Source organism: Asterias amurensis, chromosome 1 (assembly GCF_032118995.1).
Source record: "Asterias amurensis chromosome 1, ASM3211899v1".
NCBI classification, from domain to species: Eukaryota; Metazoa; Echinodermata; class Asteroidea; order Forcipulatida; family Asteriidae; genus Asterias; species Asterias amurensis.
This window is the reverse complement of record NC_092648.1, coordinates 26,745,744-26,765,764: the sequence shown is the minus strand read 5'-3', so window position 1 is coordinate 26,765,764 and position 20,021 is coordinate 26,745,744. Positions and strand designations below refer to the sequence as shown.

General features: G+C 38.0%; 1 protein-coding gene across 2 annotated transcripts in view; it reads left to right on the top strand.

Moving 5' to 3' along the window:
* The first annotated feature begins 373 nt into the window (after positions 1-373).
* Positions 374-20,021, top strand: part of LOC139934870 (ryanodine receptor 2-like) — a 248,027-nt gene continuing 228,379 nt past the window's right edge. For both annotated transcript variants that reach the window (XM_071929299.1, XM_071929290.1), the window contains exons 1-3: positions 374-900; positions 10,465-10,590; positions 18,727-18,825. In XM_071929299.1, coding sequence (XP_071785400.1) covers positions 850-900; positions 10,465-10,590; positions 18,727-18,825 — 276 coding nt within the window. In that variant the 5' untranslated portion in view covers positions 374-849. The remainder of the gene's footprint in view (positions 901-10,464; positions 10,591-18,726; positions 18,826-20,021) is intronic.

Below are 20,021 nucleotides of genomic sequence, written 5' to 3'. Positions count from 1 at the left end.
GGTTCCTCTAAAATAATCCGACAGGGAGCCTGGGCAGATCATGAAACTTTTTATACGCGGGCGTTCCCCCCCCCCCCCCCCCCTGCATCCCTCGTCGCTCATCTTTGGTTTAGAGATAGGGTAATTAAACCTGCTCATTAATTAAACGACATAATACGCAGACAGGGTCGATTTATTTTGCTCAATAATATAAAACATTGATGGTTGTTTTAAATTTCATGCGGCCGCAGCGGAGTCATTGCGTACAGTAAACTTTACAATAATTATTGAGTGGCTACTTTTGGACTAATGGTGGCGCTACAACACAATCACAAACCACACCATCATCTCGCAAATGTCTCTCTGCTCCAGGAATCAGCGCAGCATCTAAAACGTCCCTCCATCCCACATTCTCCAAATATTTGACATTTTCTCAAAGAGAAGGTTCGTTAAAAGCGCATGATCACCAACGAAGACGACGTGTCTGCAATCGACAGCAACGCTTCCCTTTGCTCAAAGGAAATAATACTGTCTTCAACATCTGCTTCAATTTCAAAATTAAAGCCTTCATCATCATGTTCATTTTGTCGTGCTTGTTCGTTGTACTGGTCGTAGCCAGTTTAGGCTGAGACTGAGTGAGACTGGAGGAGAGAGCAGTCGTTGCACCATACCCGACCCTCGCGCTCGGACCCAGATATACTGAGAAATACTTCCAACTTGTGTTACCATCTCATGGACAGCTATTCTTACTCTATGTCCTAGCTGGAGGAATTAATTACTGGGCCTTGTCTTAAATGGTGGCTCGCCATCTCGAGAGGAAGTAAATAAATGTTTTACTGAATGCTGAAGCTCATGTGATTTATTGGGAAGATGGCTTCGGCTTCAGCAGATGGAGAGGATGAGGTTTCTTTCTTAAGAATTGTAAGTAAAGTAGCATTTTGATTGAAGATGATCACACTAATGAACCTGCTTGACTAAAGAGTAAAAAACTGCTTATCATATCATCATGAAAAGCAAGGTCTAAAAAATTAACACCAACACATTACAAATAGGTGTGTGTTATTGTATCTCAAATGTGACAACCTAACCTTCCTCCCACCGTGGGAGGAGGGTTACGTTATTGCACCCTCCCCCCACCGTTGGGAGGAGGGTTACGTTATTGCACCCTCCCCCCACCGTTGGGAGGAGGGTTACGTTATTGCACACTCCCCCCACCGTTGGGAGGAGGGTTACGTTATTGCACACTCCCCCCACCGTTGGGAGGAGGGTTACGTTATCGCAACTGTTGACATTTGATGTATGATATGACTGAATATTGTATCTTACCCAAGTCCTAACCAATTTTGTTCACAATAAAAACATAGGCCTACCTATCGCAAATACTGCCTGTTTAGCTGAATGGCCAAAAGATATTGTGGGAATGAAAAGGGTGTAAACAGTGTTCCCTTTTCCTTCCCACAATGCCTGTCGACCTTTGTGCATAATCAAACGGGCAGCATTGCGATAATGCTGGCATGAAATGAATTCATGGTAACAAACATCCCAAAAGAAGTTGGCATGCCTATTTCAAATTTTATGGTGCTTATGCAAAAAATATCCATGTTACATTTGGGATTGGTGATTATAAGTGGAGACTGGCTCCGATCATGCTGCAATACTAACATTTTTGAACTGTTGTTGTGGCGCCCCAACTGTAAGCGCCATGACACCGAAAGCGTTCTCCTACGTAGGTTCTAGAAGAAATGTAGAGGAACGGACTTGAACTGTTTGCAAATGGAGTGGACGTATGGCAACTTTTTACGATATGTTTGTGAGCTTCATGTTTCCGGGCTTTAACGGGTTTGATCAGGATTGTGCTCCAGAACTTTGAGCTTGCTCAAATTTTTGGACAACCATCCTGCCGTGTAGTTATGATTGAGTGGAACGTACTTAAAACGAGAAAGACGTACTACGCATAGAATTAAAACGCTAGTTATGAACAGTAGTTTGGGCGATTGTCAAGTTGGGGCAGAACAGTATTTTTTTCTAACATTGTCTGCACTACCGGTACGTCCATGTAAATTATGTGAAAACTTCAATGTAAAGGTAACTTTAAAGGGAAGGTACACGTTTGGTAATTACTCAAAACAAATATTAACTTAAAAACTGACTTGGTAACGAGCATTGGAGAGCTATTGATAGTATAAAACATTGTGAGAAACGGCTCCCTCTGAAGTAGCATAGATTTTGAAATAGAGGTAATTTCTCACTAAAATAATAAAAGACTTCAAAGTCTTTTATTCCTGTCTGAAAGCACACAAATTCGTCCAACAAGGGTGTTTTTTCTTTTATCATTTTCTTCCGACTCCGATAACCAATTGAGCTCAAATTTTCACAGGCTTGTTATTTTATGCATATATATGTTCAGATACACCAAGTTAGAACACTGGTCTTTGACAATTACTAATAGTGTACCTTCCCTTTAAAGCCTGGAATCACAAGGAGGCCACCGGGGCCATGGATTCCGTTACCTGAGGTCTTTTCCTGAGGTGCCTCTTCAAAAATTTCCCATAGACTTCTTTAAGATTTTCCATTGGAAGTGCCCTTTGCAAAATATCAATGGCCTTGCCCTCTCAAAGATGAAATTCCAGGCCTGAACTTTTGCGGAGATTGCCTGGACTGGGTTGTCTGTAAACTGTATCATGTGATGTGGCCTTTGGGTACAGACTAAGCAAAAACCAAGTAGTAAGCACAAACTGCCTTTAAAGTTCACTTGTCCAGCAGTGAGTTCTATGAATGAAATTGAGCCAAGAGTTGTGGTAGTTTGTTTTTGAGAGTGCATCAAATCTTTTCTATTAAGGAGTAATCATAGGTCATAAACCTCACCTGATTATCAAACTACAAAAGTGTTTTTATTCAAAGGTAAGACTTCAACAGTGACTGATACACAGAGTTTGCAGCACAAAATTTATTGTTGCAAAAAAAGTGTCAAAGTCAAGTAAAACAAAATTGTGTTTAAAGTCCATTACAATGTAGGCCTTGGATCATAACAAATAATATGACCATAATTTTCATTTGCTCTAAATCAGGGTTTATGTACAGTATGTATCATATATACTGTGCACTGTACTTTATCTGCTTTTAAAAACACTTCAGTTTAAAGCCCTTTGAAACCCTAAGGCTTATCTGCCGAGTCATAACCTTGTACTTTGTAGCTTTTAGTTTCTGGAGTGTTTGAGGATTTATAATCAAAATTCCACTGGAAAAAAATATCAATTCGGATGTTTTTATTTTATTTAGTTAGATAATTTGATTGGGGTAAAGGGGGTGGGTTTAAAGACACTAGACACTATTGGTAACTGTCAAAGACTAGTCTGTTCACTTGGTGTATCTCTACATATTGCATAAAATAACAAACCTGTGAAAATTTGAGCTCACTCTGTTGTCGAAGTTGCGAGATAATAATGAAAGAAAAACATCATTTGTCACACAAAGTTGTGCACTTTGAGATCTTAAATTCTAAACCTGAGGTCTCGAAATCAGATTTGATGATAATTACTTCTTTCTCACACTACATCACTGCAGAGGGAGCCGTTTCTCACAATGTTTTACACTATCAACCTTTCTCCATTACTCGTAATCAAGAAACGTTTTATGATGATAATTGTTTTGAGTAATTAACAATAGTGTCCAGAAATGTTCATTCTGGAGCATATAGGCCTAATGGTTTTATTTGGTGAAACTAGTAATAATAATAAAAAAAAGAATATTATTAGTATTCATTTCGGTTTTACCCATAGAAACCGATGTATACTAAGTACTTTCCCAAGTTCTGTGAAAAAATCCAAGGCAAATTACTCACAGAACTCAGGAAAGTACTGAGCATACAGTGCAAATGCACATCGGTAGTTTCAATGTATTAATATGGATAAAACAAACTGGAATATTTGTTATCCTGAAGCAAATTTAACATGTTAAAAGTTTATTATTTATTAAACTTTTGTTGTCTTCGCAATGGCCAATGAACCCGATAGTAGGCCTAGCTTCATAGGGCATGGAGAGAACCCTGACTATCTTTATCATATAATTTACAGTGAAAATTTATACTTTCGATCTTACCAATACCGTGTGTCTAAAAAAACCTACACTTTTGAAATGGCTGACTGAATAAAACAACATGAAGGAGTAACAGGTTTAGATACGTATGGATACCTTATGGAATCAACTTTCATAATATATATGACGTCACAAAGTCTGAAAATAGTCCATGCTTGGGTGAGCACTGCTCACTGAAGAATAAGTACATGTAGCACATCTTGGATTGAATTTGGTAAGCTCTAAAGGACTTACATTATGCCTCTCACAAATTGGAAGGCTAATTCCTGCGCAACCTAATTCTCATACCCTTTAAAAAGGGAACAGTGCTCACCCAATCATGAATTATTTTCAGACTTGTTGGTGTCATATGAAAGCTGAATCCATAAGCTATCTATACACATAAACCTCTCCCCTCGTCCCCAGAATCATGTATACTTTGTATTCGGCAGCCATTTTAAATGTGTATAGTTTTGTTGTTGAGCCACCCTGTATTGTGTACAACCCTGATGAGTGCTCAGATAACAGATTGTTATTGTACATGCCATGCCAAGCTAGATGCATCATTATTATATAAAAAATAATGTATTCACCAATTACACAAGAGCAAGAACCTTGAAAATCTTCAGATTAATTGGATTAAATCTGTTTCATTGTCTGACGGGTGTAGTTCACGCAGCGCAGGCTAGATGCTTGGGGTGCAGCTGGTAATTTGTTTTAAATATTATTTATAATAAATGATTTGATGTTTGTTTAGTGCATTTGTTTTGCTTTGTGGACTCACTGTTCCTGGATGCAAACATTGCTGGTAGTTTGCAGAGAGAGAGAGTAAATAAAAAAGGTAGGCTAATAAAAGCCAAACCCCAAAAAACTTAGGCCTGTTTTGATACTTCACACACAGAGGCAATGCTGTGATTGCCTCCATGCCCCATTGTCAATGCCTTGGCGCCCTTAAATTGCTACAATAGAAATGCATTGGTGCCGTTCCCCTTTTAAAAACGAAGCAAATGCCTGAATTTGTGACCTCCGTGGTGCATTTGGGCTGAAGTTGAAGTGCAAAGGACTCCAGTTACTGAGGCTATAAGAAAATTACATTGGTCAGTTAGTTTACACTTTTGACGAGTTCCTAGATGAAAGCGACACGGACAGTGTTTGCTCTAAGTGTATAATGTAAAGTATCAGCATACCTTACAAGCAGAAGCAATAGTACATGAACGGAACAATTACCAACAAATTTAATTGAATGGAATTAATTGCTTAGTTTAATTTTTTTTGTTATTTTGGCAGGTGATAGTGGTGCCGCATGCCTGTTCATACCACTAGTTTGGTGTAGTTGATGCACAAAGCATTAAGTTTACCAACTAAAGTATTTATAAAAAATACAAAAATTTCAATGATTTTATCATTTTGTTTCCATTTTAATACAGTGTGATGAGATGACCCAGTGTCACTGCACGGTTATGACCATATTTGGTGGTCTCATTACCACACAGTGAAGACAGGGTTGCCACACTGTTGTTTCATGTTTGTTACCCTTGCACATGCTGTTCTCACACTTGAACACGCAGTACATGTACATGGTAGATCATTGTATGTTGCTATGAAGTTAACATTGATGCCCAAATGCAAAGTAGTCATCAATTCAATTAAAATGTATTTATTTCTTCTCAATATATGATACAAAATATTGCACAGATAAGCAAAATAATAAGCATTAAGGATGGAGGGAAAATAATAAATCCGGATGTAAAACCAAAGTAAAGAGAGTGATGCTGTCAGATGAAGCCAAGGCTTGTAGAAGACAGACTACATGTAGACAGACAAACCACAAACACAGTGACAAGACAAACAGGAATACAAGAAAACATGAAAACAGACTGGGTTGCTATGAGAGAATTATCAGGGCTTGACAAATCCACAAGACCAAAGGGCTTGTTGCTCAAAGTGTTTACTAGCATAGAATTGTTCTAATAAGACCAGAATAGTTCAAAGACCCTGGACACTATTGGGAATTGTCAAAGACCAGTCATCTTACTTTCTGTCTCTCAACATATATGCATAAAATAACAAATCTGTGAAAATTTGAGCTCAATCGGTCATCAAGGTTTCGAGATAATCGTGAAAGAAAAAACACCCTTGTCACACGGAGTTGTGCGCTTTCAGATGCTTTATTTCGAGACCTCAAATTCTAAATCAGAGGTCTCAAAATCAAATTCGATGAAAATTACTTCTTTCTCGAAATCTACTGCACTTCAGAGTGAGCCGTTTCTCACAATGTTTTACACTATCAACTTGTCCCCATTACTCGTTACCAAGTAAGGTTTTGTGCTAATGTTGAGCAATTACCAATAGTGTCCACTGCCTTTACCTTGTTGTTTTTATTGCTGTTTATCTGACTCAAAGTCAACATTAGACATTTGAATATTTGCTTTTGTTTGAGATTTTATTACACAGTGTTTTATTTTCAATCAATTGATAAACACAAGACTGCTGCCGTCGATTTCATCAAACTCTTTCTAATGCAAAAAATAGTTAATGGCCTGACGTTTTGACCCTAGCAGAGTCTTTCTTTTAGCCTTCGAGAAAGACTCTGCTAGGGTCAAAACGTCAGGCCATTAACTATTTTTTGCATTTATACCATCGGCCCATTTGGTTGGTAAGTTGTTTGCAACAGCTAATTTTATTTTCCCAAACTCTTTCTAATTTAAAATTAATCTCAGGACTTACAGGACAAGTTAAATTGCGTATCCAAAGACGTAAATATTGAACACATCCTAAGTTAAAGGATTAATCCAAGCTTTTCATGAAAAACGGCTGCTGGACTTGTCAAGTCTTGAGTTCACTGGCCTGACACTGAATCTACTGGCCTCTGTTCAGTGTAAAATTCAAGCCCTGATGTTTAAAACTAACAGGGCTAAAGCAAGGGGCAGATGAAATAGGAGCTGGACTGACTATTTAAAAGAGAGCTATGCAATTTTCATTGGTTATATTCGGCATGTATTGATTTGGCTTAACTGTAACCGAGTACCCTGTAGTGTTACAGTTAATATTGAAGTTCAAACACCTTAACACACATGCAGTGAATTTACGTTTTGAACACTGTCAATTTAGTTCGCCCCTTCCTAATGCTACAACACCCATGTCAGTAGTAACTCGTCAAAACATTTTCTAGACTTACTAGAGGTTGTTAAGTACTACTCCCATGACTGCAAAGCAAACACACGCACAAAAACAAACACAAATAGAGACATTGTTTGTTCAGTGAAAGAGCCTCTTGGTTATGAAACATGTGCTTTTAAAAGGTCTTAATTCAGAGATGTTTCACGTCGAAAACTCCTCAGGGACCTTCCAAAGAAGAGGAAAATTTGTTGATCAATGACAATAGGAATTAATATCAACTTTATTTTGCTGGAAAACACAGTACATTAAGTTCAATTTTAATAAAATAAAATGTTAAAGGGACCTTTGTTAGTTAAATACCTCTTTAAAGGCAAAGTTTGATTGTTTTAATCCTATAGGCTATTAATGTACAAACAAACAAACAAACAAACAAACAAACAAACATGTACAAACTTAATTTCAAAAGGTAGGAGAATTTTTTGAAATATAGCCAAAATCCGGAGTGATTAATTTGACCAAGCAAGGGTGGGGGGGATTTAAATTTTAGGGGCATCAAAAAATAACTCTTTTACATTAGCGTACATCAAAGTGAAATGTTTCTCAAAAAGCTTTATATTTTATCAAAAGCTGCTGTACTTCTAACCAAGTTATTTTTTATTGCCATTTTATTTAATTGGGTGATCACTAATTTATACCTTCTCTCTAAGCATGGTAATTGATGGACAGTTTTGTATTCACTCAGTTAAAAAAACACTATTCAGAAGTAAAAATGGCCTCTGTTGGGGGATTAAAGCATTAATTTGCAGCTACGTACAGAGGGCTTAAAGATCAAGTTGAGGTAATACTTAGCATAGTGTACACATATATGTAAATTTCTTTATATCTGAAATAAAAAGTCGCATCCCCTCAAGGTGATAACCTGGCTGCTGCTTCTCAGGTTGTTATAATAAATATCCAAAATTAATATTCTTTATCCCCGATGCAAATTTAACATCTCTAATAAATATCCAGTTTGTATTTCTGAGGCATGCAACTACAGTGTTACAAGAAGAGAACAAGTACATGGCACTGCAAGACTTTGCACAATGAAATTGTAACAGAATTGTTGTTTTATGCATTATGGTTGATATGTGATTCTACCAAAGGAGTCCATTGCCTTCAACTTTAGCAGCGTGCGCAGCACACCGTTGTACAAAAAACAAACAAAAGCAGACGGTTAATATCTCTAATGAATGATATAATTTATACAGGTATTGTTTGTTATTGATCTGTGTGTCTAGATAATGATTCACAATATGATGGACAGGCAATATACTCCAAACGATTCTCCATCATTATTAACTGTGATTAGGCGCTGTTGCGAGGGAAGCATCCGTAATGAGCCAATATTTTTTTTTTATGAGAGAAAGGTCGGACGTAGATTAAAGAGATGTGGTAACGCCAAAATGCACTTTAGGGACGGCTGAGATGGACTGAAAGCATTGGTAGCGTAGTTCCTGTCAGGATTTATTAATTCATGCCACATTTCGTTGCTCATCATTACTTTGGGAAGAATTGTAAATTTTACCCCAAGGATAGAATTAGGTGGTGGGGGGGGGGGGGGGGGGTTAGGGGTTGGTTAGTGGACACCATTTTCTTTGGTATTTTTTTCCCTACCACAATTGCTTTGGCTGCCTCCATAAACAAATGGCAATAACAACTGCTGCTGCTGCTCATGTCCATTTGCTGATTGGACACTTGAAAACATAACCTCTAGATGGAGTGGATGAAAAGGGTTACAATCACAACAAATCAATTACCTGTGTTATAGGAGGGGTTGCTTAGATTTACATGTAAAGGGAAGATATTGTTCGGTAATTATCGCTCTCAAAATTAATGGTAATAAAGACTTTTGGTTTGAAGCCGACGGCAGCTTTCGATGGCTTAAAGGAACTAGTTGCCTTGGATCAGTCGAGTTGGTCTTTGAAAAGCGTTTGTTATAAAGTGCATATGGGTAGAAAGATGTTGTAAAAGTAGAATACAATGATCCACACAAACATGCCTCGAAATTGCACGGTTTTCCTTTTACCTCGTCGACTAACACAGTCGGCCATTTATGGGATTCAAATTTTTGACTCCCATAAATGGCCGACCATGTTAGTTCACTTAGTAAAAGGAAAACCACGCAGTTTCTAGGCAAACTTTTGTGGATCCTTGTATTCTACTTTTAAAACATATTTCCAACCATATGCATTTTATAACAAACGGTTACAAACGCTTTTTTATAGACCAACTCGTCCGATCCAAGGCAACGTGTTCCTAAAAAAAGATATTAATCAGTTGTTATTTCCCATAAGTTGTGTCAAAGTATCTTGTTACTTGAGTGAACTGATTGTAATTCTGTGGTCTGGTGCGCAGATGTAGTTATTGCGTTAGAGCTACATGTAGGTGGTGGAATGTTTGTCTGTCGTCAAATGTGTCTGCTTGTTCACGTGCCTTGATTTCCTTTTTGATAGGTACATGTACATAGACTCCTTGTTTTTTTTATTTAAAAAAGCCAAACATAAGTAAGGTCTCATAAAAAAAATTCCTTTTGCCCAGTGAAAGCTAATAAAGTGGACATTTTTCTTGAAATTCAAGCCCTGAAAAATGTCAACTTGTTAAAGCCACTTGGCACCTTTGGCAATCTGGTAATTGTCAAAGACCAGTCTTATCACTTGGTGTATCTCAACATATGCATAAAATAACCAACCAGTGAAAATTTGAACTCAATTGGTCGTCGAAGTTGCGAGAGAATAATGGAAGAAAAAACACCCTTGTCGCACAAGTTGTGTGCTTTCAGATGCTTGATTCGAAACCTCAGCTGAGGTCTCGAATTCAATTCAAATATTTTAGTGATAAATGACTTCTTTCTCAAAAGCTACGTTACTTTAGAGGAAGCAGTTTCTCCCAATGTTTTATACTATTAACAGCGTGTCGCGGCCGAGCGGTAGCACCGGATTCAAGCTCTGGTGTTTGATCAGCAGAGTGTGGGTTCGAATCCGGTTCTTGGTGACACTTGCTACATAAACTTGGGGAGGTAGTGCTTTCGGCCTCTGGTATGAAATAATTGTAGCCCACACCTTGAAGTGGCCTTCCAGCCTTGTGTGTTTGGCGACTTGCATAAAAGAAAACCCAAAACAGCTCTTTGTTGCTCATTACCGAGTAAGTTTTTATGATAACAATTTTTTTGAGTAATTACCAATAGTGCCCAGTGTCTTTAAAGATGTATCCTTCAACGAATTAAAGCCCGTGTTCTTCTATCCATTTCAGGGCGACCAGTTGTGCCTTGTGTGTTCCACGCAGGGTAAAAGCAAAGATGGCACCTCTTCCCACGTTCTTCTTGCTGGCGAGGGATTCGGAAGTAGGAAGTGTTTTCTGGAAGACACTTGTAATCCGGTAAGTTTCCTTGATATTCTAGAAAATGTTTTTTATTTATTTTATATATTTGTTTATATACTATACATCACATGGAACTAATAAAAATGATAACGCACAACCATTAAGAACCCCCCCCCCCCCAAAAAAAAAAACCCAAACATTTATACCACTACCTGACGAAAAGCAACAATTTGTTTTTGTTTGTTTGATATTTCTATGTCTTCAGTTTCATTTCCGGTCCTGAAAGTTTTCCAAGATTTGTAATTAAGACTTCTTGAATAAATGAATTGATTTTGAAGAAGTTACTTACAATTGTAGATGTATCCTCCAACCTGTCTTACTTCTCAAGCTGGCAAAATGAGGTAAAAGCTTACAAAAGCTATTAAAAATGACTTAAGCTTGCAAAGCTAGCACAGCAAATTTCAGGTTGGTTTTCCAATATCTTTCTCAGAAAAACTTTGGTTTCCAAAAAACCGCACAGCAAAACAGGGTGTGTGCATCCAGCATAAGCTCTCAGAAGGACTGTGTTCACGTCCCACCAAAGCTCAATTGCTCTACCCCCTATTGCCGTCCCAAATTAGCATACACTGTATTCCCTCACACATCACATCAGCACAAATCTCTTTCTTATTAGAAAATATGCAAATTGACTTACTGGACCCTAAACCTGTGACTATACAAACCTGGGCTCAGCACTGTGCAATGGACATGGACTACACAATCATGGCCACTGGGTTCTACTGTCGATTTCACCAAACTCTTCCTAACTTGGGATTAATCTTAGGACTTGGGACGATTTAAGTTCCGTATTCATAGACATTTAGACGCATTGAACACATCCTAAGTTATCGTCCTAACTCAATTAGGATTTATCCTAGCGTTTTGTGAAATCGGCTTCTGGCGTTATTTAGACCAACATCATTCTGTCACCGTCTTGGTCAGGTTCCCTGTATCCATTGTTTGCAGTTGATGCTAATATTCATGCATAAAGCTGAACCAGACTATTTTGTTCTTCCAGCCTCGGTTTAGTTACATTGAGTTGAATGGGAATTAAGTCAAGATGGCTGAACCATGATAAAGGCATAGAGTTATATGTAAGAACTAGAGGGCGCACTGGCCTACATACGCGCTCAGGCATGTGCGCAGGCGGCCATTTTCTAAGTTGACAAAACTGGCATCTCACAGCGTGTGTTTGTGCGGCCATTTTGTAAGTTGAACAAACAGCATCGCATGAGTGTTCAATAAAAAAAACCTCAAACGTGTTTTTCATATTCAACGCGTGTGCAGAAAGAAGCGCTTGTCATCTTGCGGTCCCGTGGCGTTTGTGCACGAAGCATCACTTGTGCGCCCTCTAGTTCTTATATATAACTCTATGGATAAAGGTCTGTTTGCCAGGCTGTCATATTTACAATGTATACAAAGGGTACTATGTAAATCATGTAAAGAATAAAAATGAATATTCATACTAAATCTAAATACTGTTTCTTGTGTGACATTGATCAAGGACTTAAACAGCCCTTTCTGATTATGAATTCTTCCTCAATAGGCATTATGCAAAATTCCCCCTAAGCGAAACTTTCGCCTCAATCCATAATGGACAAATCTACACAACAGGCACCAAATCTGAATGAAAAATATTACCACATAATGATATTTCAAAGTACCCCTATATGGAGTGTAATTAATTTGGTAATCACAGGGGGTATACCGATGTTTGTTCTTCAAAAAGGCCTCGATCTAACGGGTGAAAACCGTCGTGAGCAATTTCTCATCTCGTGGCTCAAAGTGAATACCCGTCTAATACAAAATGCCCTTTCTGCAAATTAACGACACGTTTTCTATTTGAGTAAGAGCCACTTGAGAGGTGGCTGGCTGCGTGTAAGAATGCCCCCTGGGGACAAGGACGGATGGGACTGAGGTTGGAGGCATCGTTAACAGCTCAATCCTGATTAAGTAATTGGTGATTAATTTGATCGAGCATCAGTGCAGTAAAGAGGATCAGGATTTATTTTAAAATCGCACAAATACTAAACAAAAATCCAGTTTAATAAAACTAAGCAGTATTTTTTAAGGGTATAAATGAGAAGTAGTATTAGCTGTTGTAAACTGCTAAAAATCAAAAGGATAAAAATACCCCAAAACATTTCATGTATTTTGTTAATGTTAGGGTGGTGTAACGTTCTTTGAGTATTTTTCCTCTATTATTAGTTAGTACTCTTAGTGACGGAACTATGGTACTTTTTTTGGGTGGGGGGGGGGGGGGTTAGAAGAAAAGCCCCCTTACAAGGAGTCACTCCATTCTTTCGCGTTTACTTTATGCCTTTTTCGTAAACAAGTGCTTTCATTTTGTCATTTATTATTTTTTATGAGAGACTCTGATGTGGAGGTTAACACACAAGTACAATGTCTGCGAGCGTGTGAATAATAAAAATGTTCTAAAAACATTGAAATTTTTAAAACAAATCTTCTAATTCTGATAGACCTAATTTGTAGTCTCAAGAGTCAAAACTTAAAATGGGGGTGGCTTACAGTAGATGCTATTAGTGGTGAAGGCTGTGTTTGCAAACTACATGTAACAACCAGTTCAGCTCACTGCAACTGTGCAATACAAACAAATTAAAAAAAGTACCATAAATCAGGCAAACATTCATGCCAGGGTCTGCCCATTGATGAGCAATGTATTAAGGCAGTCTACTACAAAGTCTGCTCTTAAGCTGAGAATCCACAAAAACCCTTCCCCTACAAAGAAAATCCCCAAGAAATAATAAACTATTTACGGAATACAGCAAACAGGAAATCAAACTGGAGTTTTATAGAAAGGAACAGAGAAGGCAAACAATATGCAACCTGTGGAAGCATATAATTAAACAAAAACTTTGTTATCAGACTCATGTTATCAAATTTAATAATCTGTGCAGACAACAAGCTTAGGATCAAGCTTTGTTGTAGATTATAAGCAATGTAAAGATGAACTGTACACAGTAGGATCATGGAGCAAGGTCTGGTCCTTGACAAGGATGCATACATTTTGTAGTTTGTTGAAATCTCTGCTGAATTGAAAAGGGGTCTGCTCCAGTGCTCACTATTCCGATATCCCATCCCATTAATATAAGGGTTTGTCAGTCAAAAAGTTTTCATTTTGTTTTCTGAAAAATTGATTTACAACTCTGGTGGTCCACTATTCACAACAAAAAACACACAACAGGGCTTAAATGGAAAACTCGACTTATAAATTTTTATAAAGTAGCAAAATTCCTACACAAAATGCATTATGAATAGCAAACTTGCGGGTACAACCATGAGTAAAATCTCTTTTGAAGGAGTGGTGGCTCCGGTTTGGTCTTGAAGTTTTGAACAGTAAACTCTGTCTTCAGGAGAAACTATGCATAAGTTTCTACTCAAAATGAGCATTCAGTGTCGCTAAACATGACCAGTTTAACTACAATCAAATAGTTTTCACACACCTTGTTTTATGCATGCACATGAAGGTGTTGCTATGCAACATGGACAACCTGTGCCGAACCTAAAATGCACAGAATCATAAGGTTAAAATTAAAAACAAATATAAGTATTCAGCCTAATCTTGCAACTACAGCCAAGAAACAGTATAGTGCATCTTTGAATGTTCTTATAAAAACATTTTTCTTCAACCCCTTATTTTTCTGTGCTTTCTGCCTTTCTCTCTTTTCATTTAATACCACTTAATACACTGGACACTGTTGGTAATTGTCAAAGACCAGTCTTCTGACTTGGTGTGTCTCAATATATGCATCAAATGTGAAAATTGTGAAAATAGCTCAATTGGTCGTCGAAATTGCAAAATAATAATGAAAGAAAAAAACAACCTTGTCACAAGCAGTTGTGTGCTTTCAGATGCTTGATTTCTAGACCTCAAAATCTAATTCTGAGATCTCGAAATCGAATTCGTGGAAAATTACTTATTTCTTGAAAACAACGTTACTTCAGAGGGAGCCGTTTCTCACAATGTTTTTATACTATCAGCCTCTCCCCATTACTTGTTACTAAGTAAGGTTTTATGCTAATATTTATTTTGAGTAATTACCAATAGTGTTCACTGCCTTTAACTGATTCTGGTTAAACTAGTATACACATTATGTGTGTTGTGTTGTCATCTAGCCTTTAGGTCATTACATTTTTGCATTTTTACTTAAGATCCTTAAGCAGCTTGCAACAGCTAATTCTATTTCAATTTTGTTTTATATTTATATGGTACTTAATTTCAATAAGGTAACCAAAGTTACTGTTTCTATCCTAAATCCGTCCCATGTTGGAAAAAAATTCGTCTTGCAACGGATGCGTGATTAGAAGTCAAAAGCTCAAGTTTAAACTAGTTTACCTGTTTATGTGGTGTGTTCTCATTCAGCCTTTACAAATGCTTTAGGTTATTTAATAATTTTTTTGCATTTATACCTTAGGTCCTTAAGCAGCTTGCTATTAGCTTATTCTAAAAAATAAATAAAAAGTACTTGATATCAATAGTGGATAAAAAATGACTATAGCCGTCCTCAATCTGCGTCACTGTTATACAAAGTCGTCTTGCAACAGATGATGATTAGAAGTCAAAAGCTCAAGTGCGGTGTGGGAAGACCTGGGAATAAAATTTGACCCTCGAGGGCCCATCGAGTCCGCCAACCTGAGTTGATTGCGACGTTCAGACCCCTGAATCCTTCCCAGAGCCTTGAATAATTAGAGAAGGCGTGATGAATCTATTAGTTGTGGCTTTACACTTTGCCATTGAATTTCTCTTTGGCGTGGTGCAGGGTTTCAGATTGCTCGTCCAGGCTGAGTTTTAGATGTTGAAACTGTCTGTTCCAATATCTACATGACCAAGCAAACTGAGGTGAAAAAAACCCTAGAGAAGTTACAAGTAAAAGCTTGGGTCGTTAGTGTTCTGACAGGTCTTTTTCTTCAGCTGTGCCACGCATCTGGAACTCTCTATCGTTTAATCTTCAATCTTGTCTTTGTACCCCAAAATTCAAATCTCATCTCAAAACTTATCTTATGTCACAGGTTTTCAAGGACTATTTTTTTTTTTTCGGGGGGGGGGGGGGGGGGTTATTGCGCCTTTAAATATATGTGCGCATTACAAGTCTTATTATTGTTATTAGGATAGATGGATCCTTCTGTATGGACAATTCTAATCATTTTAGACTCCCTTTGCCATAATGTTATAAGAGGCTCTTTTAGCTTCAAAATTCAGGTCATGAAATACATCTGAACCATTGGAGACTGACTGCCACCATTGTTTTCCCCATTGGTCCAGTGTTTTAGAGCTGCTTATTAAGTAGAAAATATTGCTTTTAAAGGGTGGCTGCAGTGTTTTTTTTTTTTTAATTTAAACGATTAAAAATTACTTTTTAAACCTGAAATATTTTTTTACATTTGTTATTAAATGCGCAAGTATTTTAAAAGTGGTTTTCAAGAGATTAGGGGAACCCACCCCGCCCCTAAAAGGGAGCCTTCATGTGACGTCATGTCAGGAACCCAAGCCATCGGTGCCCCTTAGCTGTGTGCATATAGAGACGTGTGTGTGGCCTGGTACCTAGGCGCATGTAGTTAGGGACCACACTCTTTTTGCCGACGATATGTTTGAATTCCTGACGTGACGTCGATGGTAGGGGGGCGGTAACAATGCACAAAAGGGGGGGCATGACTTATTCGCTAATTACGCAAGTGAGATATGTCGGGGAAAAAACAAAACACATTTTATTGATGTTCAATACCTATATCAGAAATAAATGACAGCAAAATTAACTGTTTTATTTTAAACCACTGCAGCATCCCTTTAAGAAACAATTTCTTCTAAGCAAAAAAATCGCAGGATGACTAGTCATAGATGGTACATATGATAAGGTGGTTTTTGGGTAGCCTTGTTCTGGTATGCATAATTGTATTGTTCTTAGCTTGCCCATATCTTTTCCTTGGTGTCCCTTTCAAATGACAGTGCCTTTATGTCACAGAGTGACATTTTACCTTTATTACACAACCAACATCACAATTAGCGCCAAAAACAGTATGAATAGATTAGAAGAAACAAAAGGACCTCAAATTGGGAAAACCCACACAATCAGGTAGAGACTGAAAACCCAATCGACATGCAAGGCTCTGGTCTGAGATGAGATTCGGTCTGGGGTGCACAGAGGCGAATAGCAGGGAAATAAACCATTGAGCCATAGGGTGATGAATGAACCAACCAGACCCCTCAAGATATTAAATTCCAGGGCCAAATTTCATAGAGCTGCTGAAGCAGAGAATGATGCTTAATAACAATGGACACTATTGGTAATTTTCAAAATACAGTCTTCTCACTTGGTGTATCTCAACATGTTTGCATTAAATAACAAACCTGTGAAAATTTGAGCTTGATTGGTCATCGGAGTTGCGAGATAACTATGAAAGATAAAAACACCCTTGTCACATGAAGTTATGTGCTTTCAGATGCTTGATTTCGAGACCTCAAATTCTAAACTTGAGGTCTCGAAATCAGATTCGTGGAAAATTACTTCTTTCTCGAAATCTACGTCACTTTAGAGGGAGCTGTTTCTCACAATGTTTTATACTATCAACCTCTCCCCATTACTCGTAATCAAGAAAGGTTTTATGATGATAACTATTTTGAGTAATTATCAATAGTGTCCAATGCCTTTAACAATATTCTGCTAAGCAAAGACAAGCAGGATACCAGTGACATGTGACATGATACTTTTTGTGCTTGAACAGCTCTATGAAGATGGGCCCAGGCCTGAAAATTGTCAGCAAAGATTGACCACAAATGGCTTCAATAAGACTCAGCAGGGGATGTCAGACTAGATTTATAAGGACACATATTTAGCAAGAGGAGTGATATTCCTTTTAGATGCCCAATTTTATCCTAGCTACTCTTGCCTGATGGGGAGTGTTGTATCCAAGCCTATTCCACTGGACTTAAAGGTCGGGTGTTCCATGGGTGTTGAGTGTCAGGGTGTGAGTTCAGTCTCCATCATGGCACTTGCATCCTTAAGCAAGACACTTAACTGTAATTTCTTTATCCTTGGGGATAGGATGTTAGTATAAAGCCCATAGGTCCCATGGTGTTGTGTAATTCATGTTAAAGAACCTTGTTATACCATTAACCCTGCATTCCACGCTAAGCAGACAAAATACTATCTGTTAAGCAGGCCATGAAAAACATGGCACACTAATACACTGTGTAAACACCCAACACGGGGGATTCACTGTTGCATAAATGGACTTTAAGTATCCCCACCACCTTTGAGGTGGGGGGGGGGGGGGGTGGTTGGAAGGAGGATGGCAAGTAAAAAGATCTTGTTACTCAAAGCCCATAACTTTACTGAACACATTTATGCCCGACTCAAAAAGAGGATAAACACAATTGACCTTTCTCTTCAGACACTCCATTCAAAAAGTCAAACAAAATTCCCCGCCTAAAATGCACACTCTACTATATATGAAAACGCACAGTGAAATTGCCCACCAGTATGGCGCATTCAAGATTTTTCTGCTGATGACGTCAGGTGAAATGGGTCAATACCTTTGGTTTTTGGAACCATTCCATTTGTTTTAATCCTAAATGTAGATCGTAAACAATAAAACTAGCTTGTGAAAAATTCATCGGTTAAAAAGACAATAACATTTTGCAAGATCCAGGTAGACTGCCAAGACAGTTAATAATCAATGAGCTTTAATCATTTTAGACCAATTGATGACTGGAGAACGATTTAATTTAATGTATATAGGATTTGAGGCATTGCATGGTGAGGTAACAATATATATTTGATTTGCGGTAACACCATGTGTGTATCTACTTGCACGGTAGAGTTTCTTCTTAGAGAACTGTCTTCCTTTTAAAATTCAACTACCGCGGAGTAGATTGTTCGGGGTGTTAGGGAGACTTCTCAGTTCTGAAAAGAACTGTCCTGCTTATTAACTATTACCTGGGCGGATGGTATAGAAATAGGATGGGACTACTACTTTAGCTTATAGGGTCGTAATTAACTGTACTACCGCAGAATCAGTTCTTGAATTGGTCTCAACGTTTCGACTGGCTTGCTCTAGTCATCTATTCATCGTCGGGAGATGTTGGGAATTGAATGTACTTTTAGTGACTGAGGTGTGATTTTCTTTTATTTACAGAGTGTTCCTCCAGATTTGTCCATCTGTATGTTTGTTCTTGAGCAGGCTCTATCAGTACGAGCGCTACAAGAAATGGTCATGGCTGACACCGTGGAAGTGGTAAGAAAATAGTTATAAATTTTCTCTTAGTATTTAACCCTTTCATGACGGGAAAATTCAATTTAAAGAAGAGACCTAGAATAAAACATCCTTTTCATCTTGCAACGCACACATGTTATCTCCATGTATGTGTAATTGCTTTTCCAAACAGCATACTTAATTTAATTTTGTACTTAAGTTTAAAAAGGTTTTAGGAAGACCCGGGTGGTGAGGAGGATTGAACCACTCCCCATCCATTCTGCAGTTACAGATTAAATGGCTTCTGACTGGCAAAATAGGGGGAGACTGCCAACATTAAGGCTATAGCTCAGTTAGTAGAGTGGGCACACAATAATCATGAGATCACAGGTTCAACTCCTGCTCTAGTCAATATTTCTTCATTCAACTCAAATGATATTTTATTTGATTCCACGCCATTCAGCTTAGGCGTTGCTTTTTCATGCACCACTCAAAAGGAACATTACAGAATTGGTTTGCTAGCAAAAAAAATTTGCTGGCAGTGTAAGCACTTTATGTTATCCACCATATACATAGACTGACAAACCTGTAGACGTTCGAGATCGATCGGCCATCTGGGTCTAAGAGAATGGTGAATAAAAGATTACAAATTTTGCATTGCATCGATGCTGAAACAAAAATGAATAAAACGCTCACTGAGCGAAATTAGATTATTTATTTCTCATCAAATATGAAATTTCAGACAAAAATATTTCAAGGGATGTCTTCTACTATCATCATCATTAGACCGTGCAAGTTTTATGTAAATCATTGATCTTCAATTTTTTGTTATATCTTACCAATTCTGTAATGTTCCTTTAAGGTGCTTCTTCGTTTTTAGTTGAGCATTTTTCTAAGCGACTTTTACCTTTATTATTACTACTTAGCATCAATGACAAGGCTGAGTACAAAATGTGAAGATGCACAAATATACAAATCCCAATAAGTTCTCTCAACTCCCCGGGGAGCATTGTCTGTACACTGAAGCGACTAATGAGCACCGAGGGGTTAATCAATCCGATCAATCGCACTATCCCCTTGGCCCTCGCTGGGTCTCCTCACCTGCATCGGCAAGAACGTAGGCTTTTCCATTTTTTTCTAGACAACACACGCAGAGTGGGCAGGCTGAGATGCCCTTGGTAAACATGAGGCCAAGAAACAAAAAACCCATAGACCATGGGACTTATGACTCATGGCTT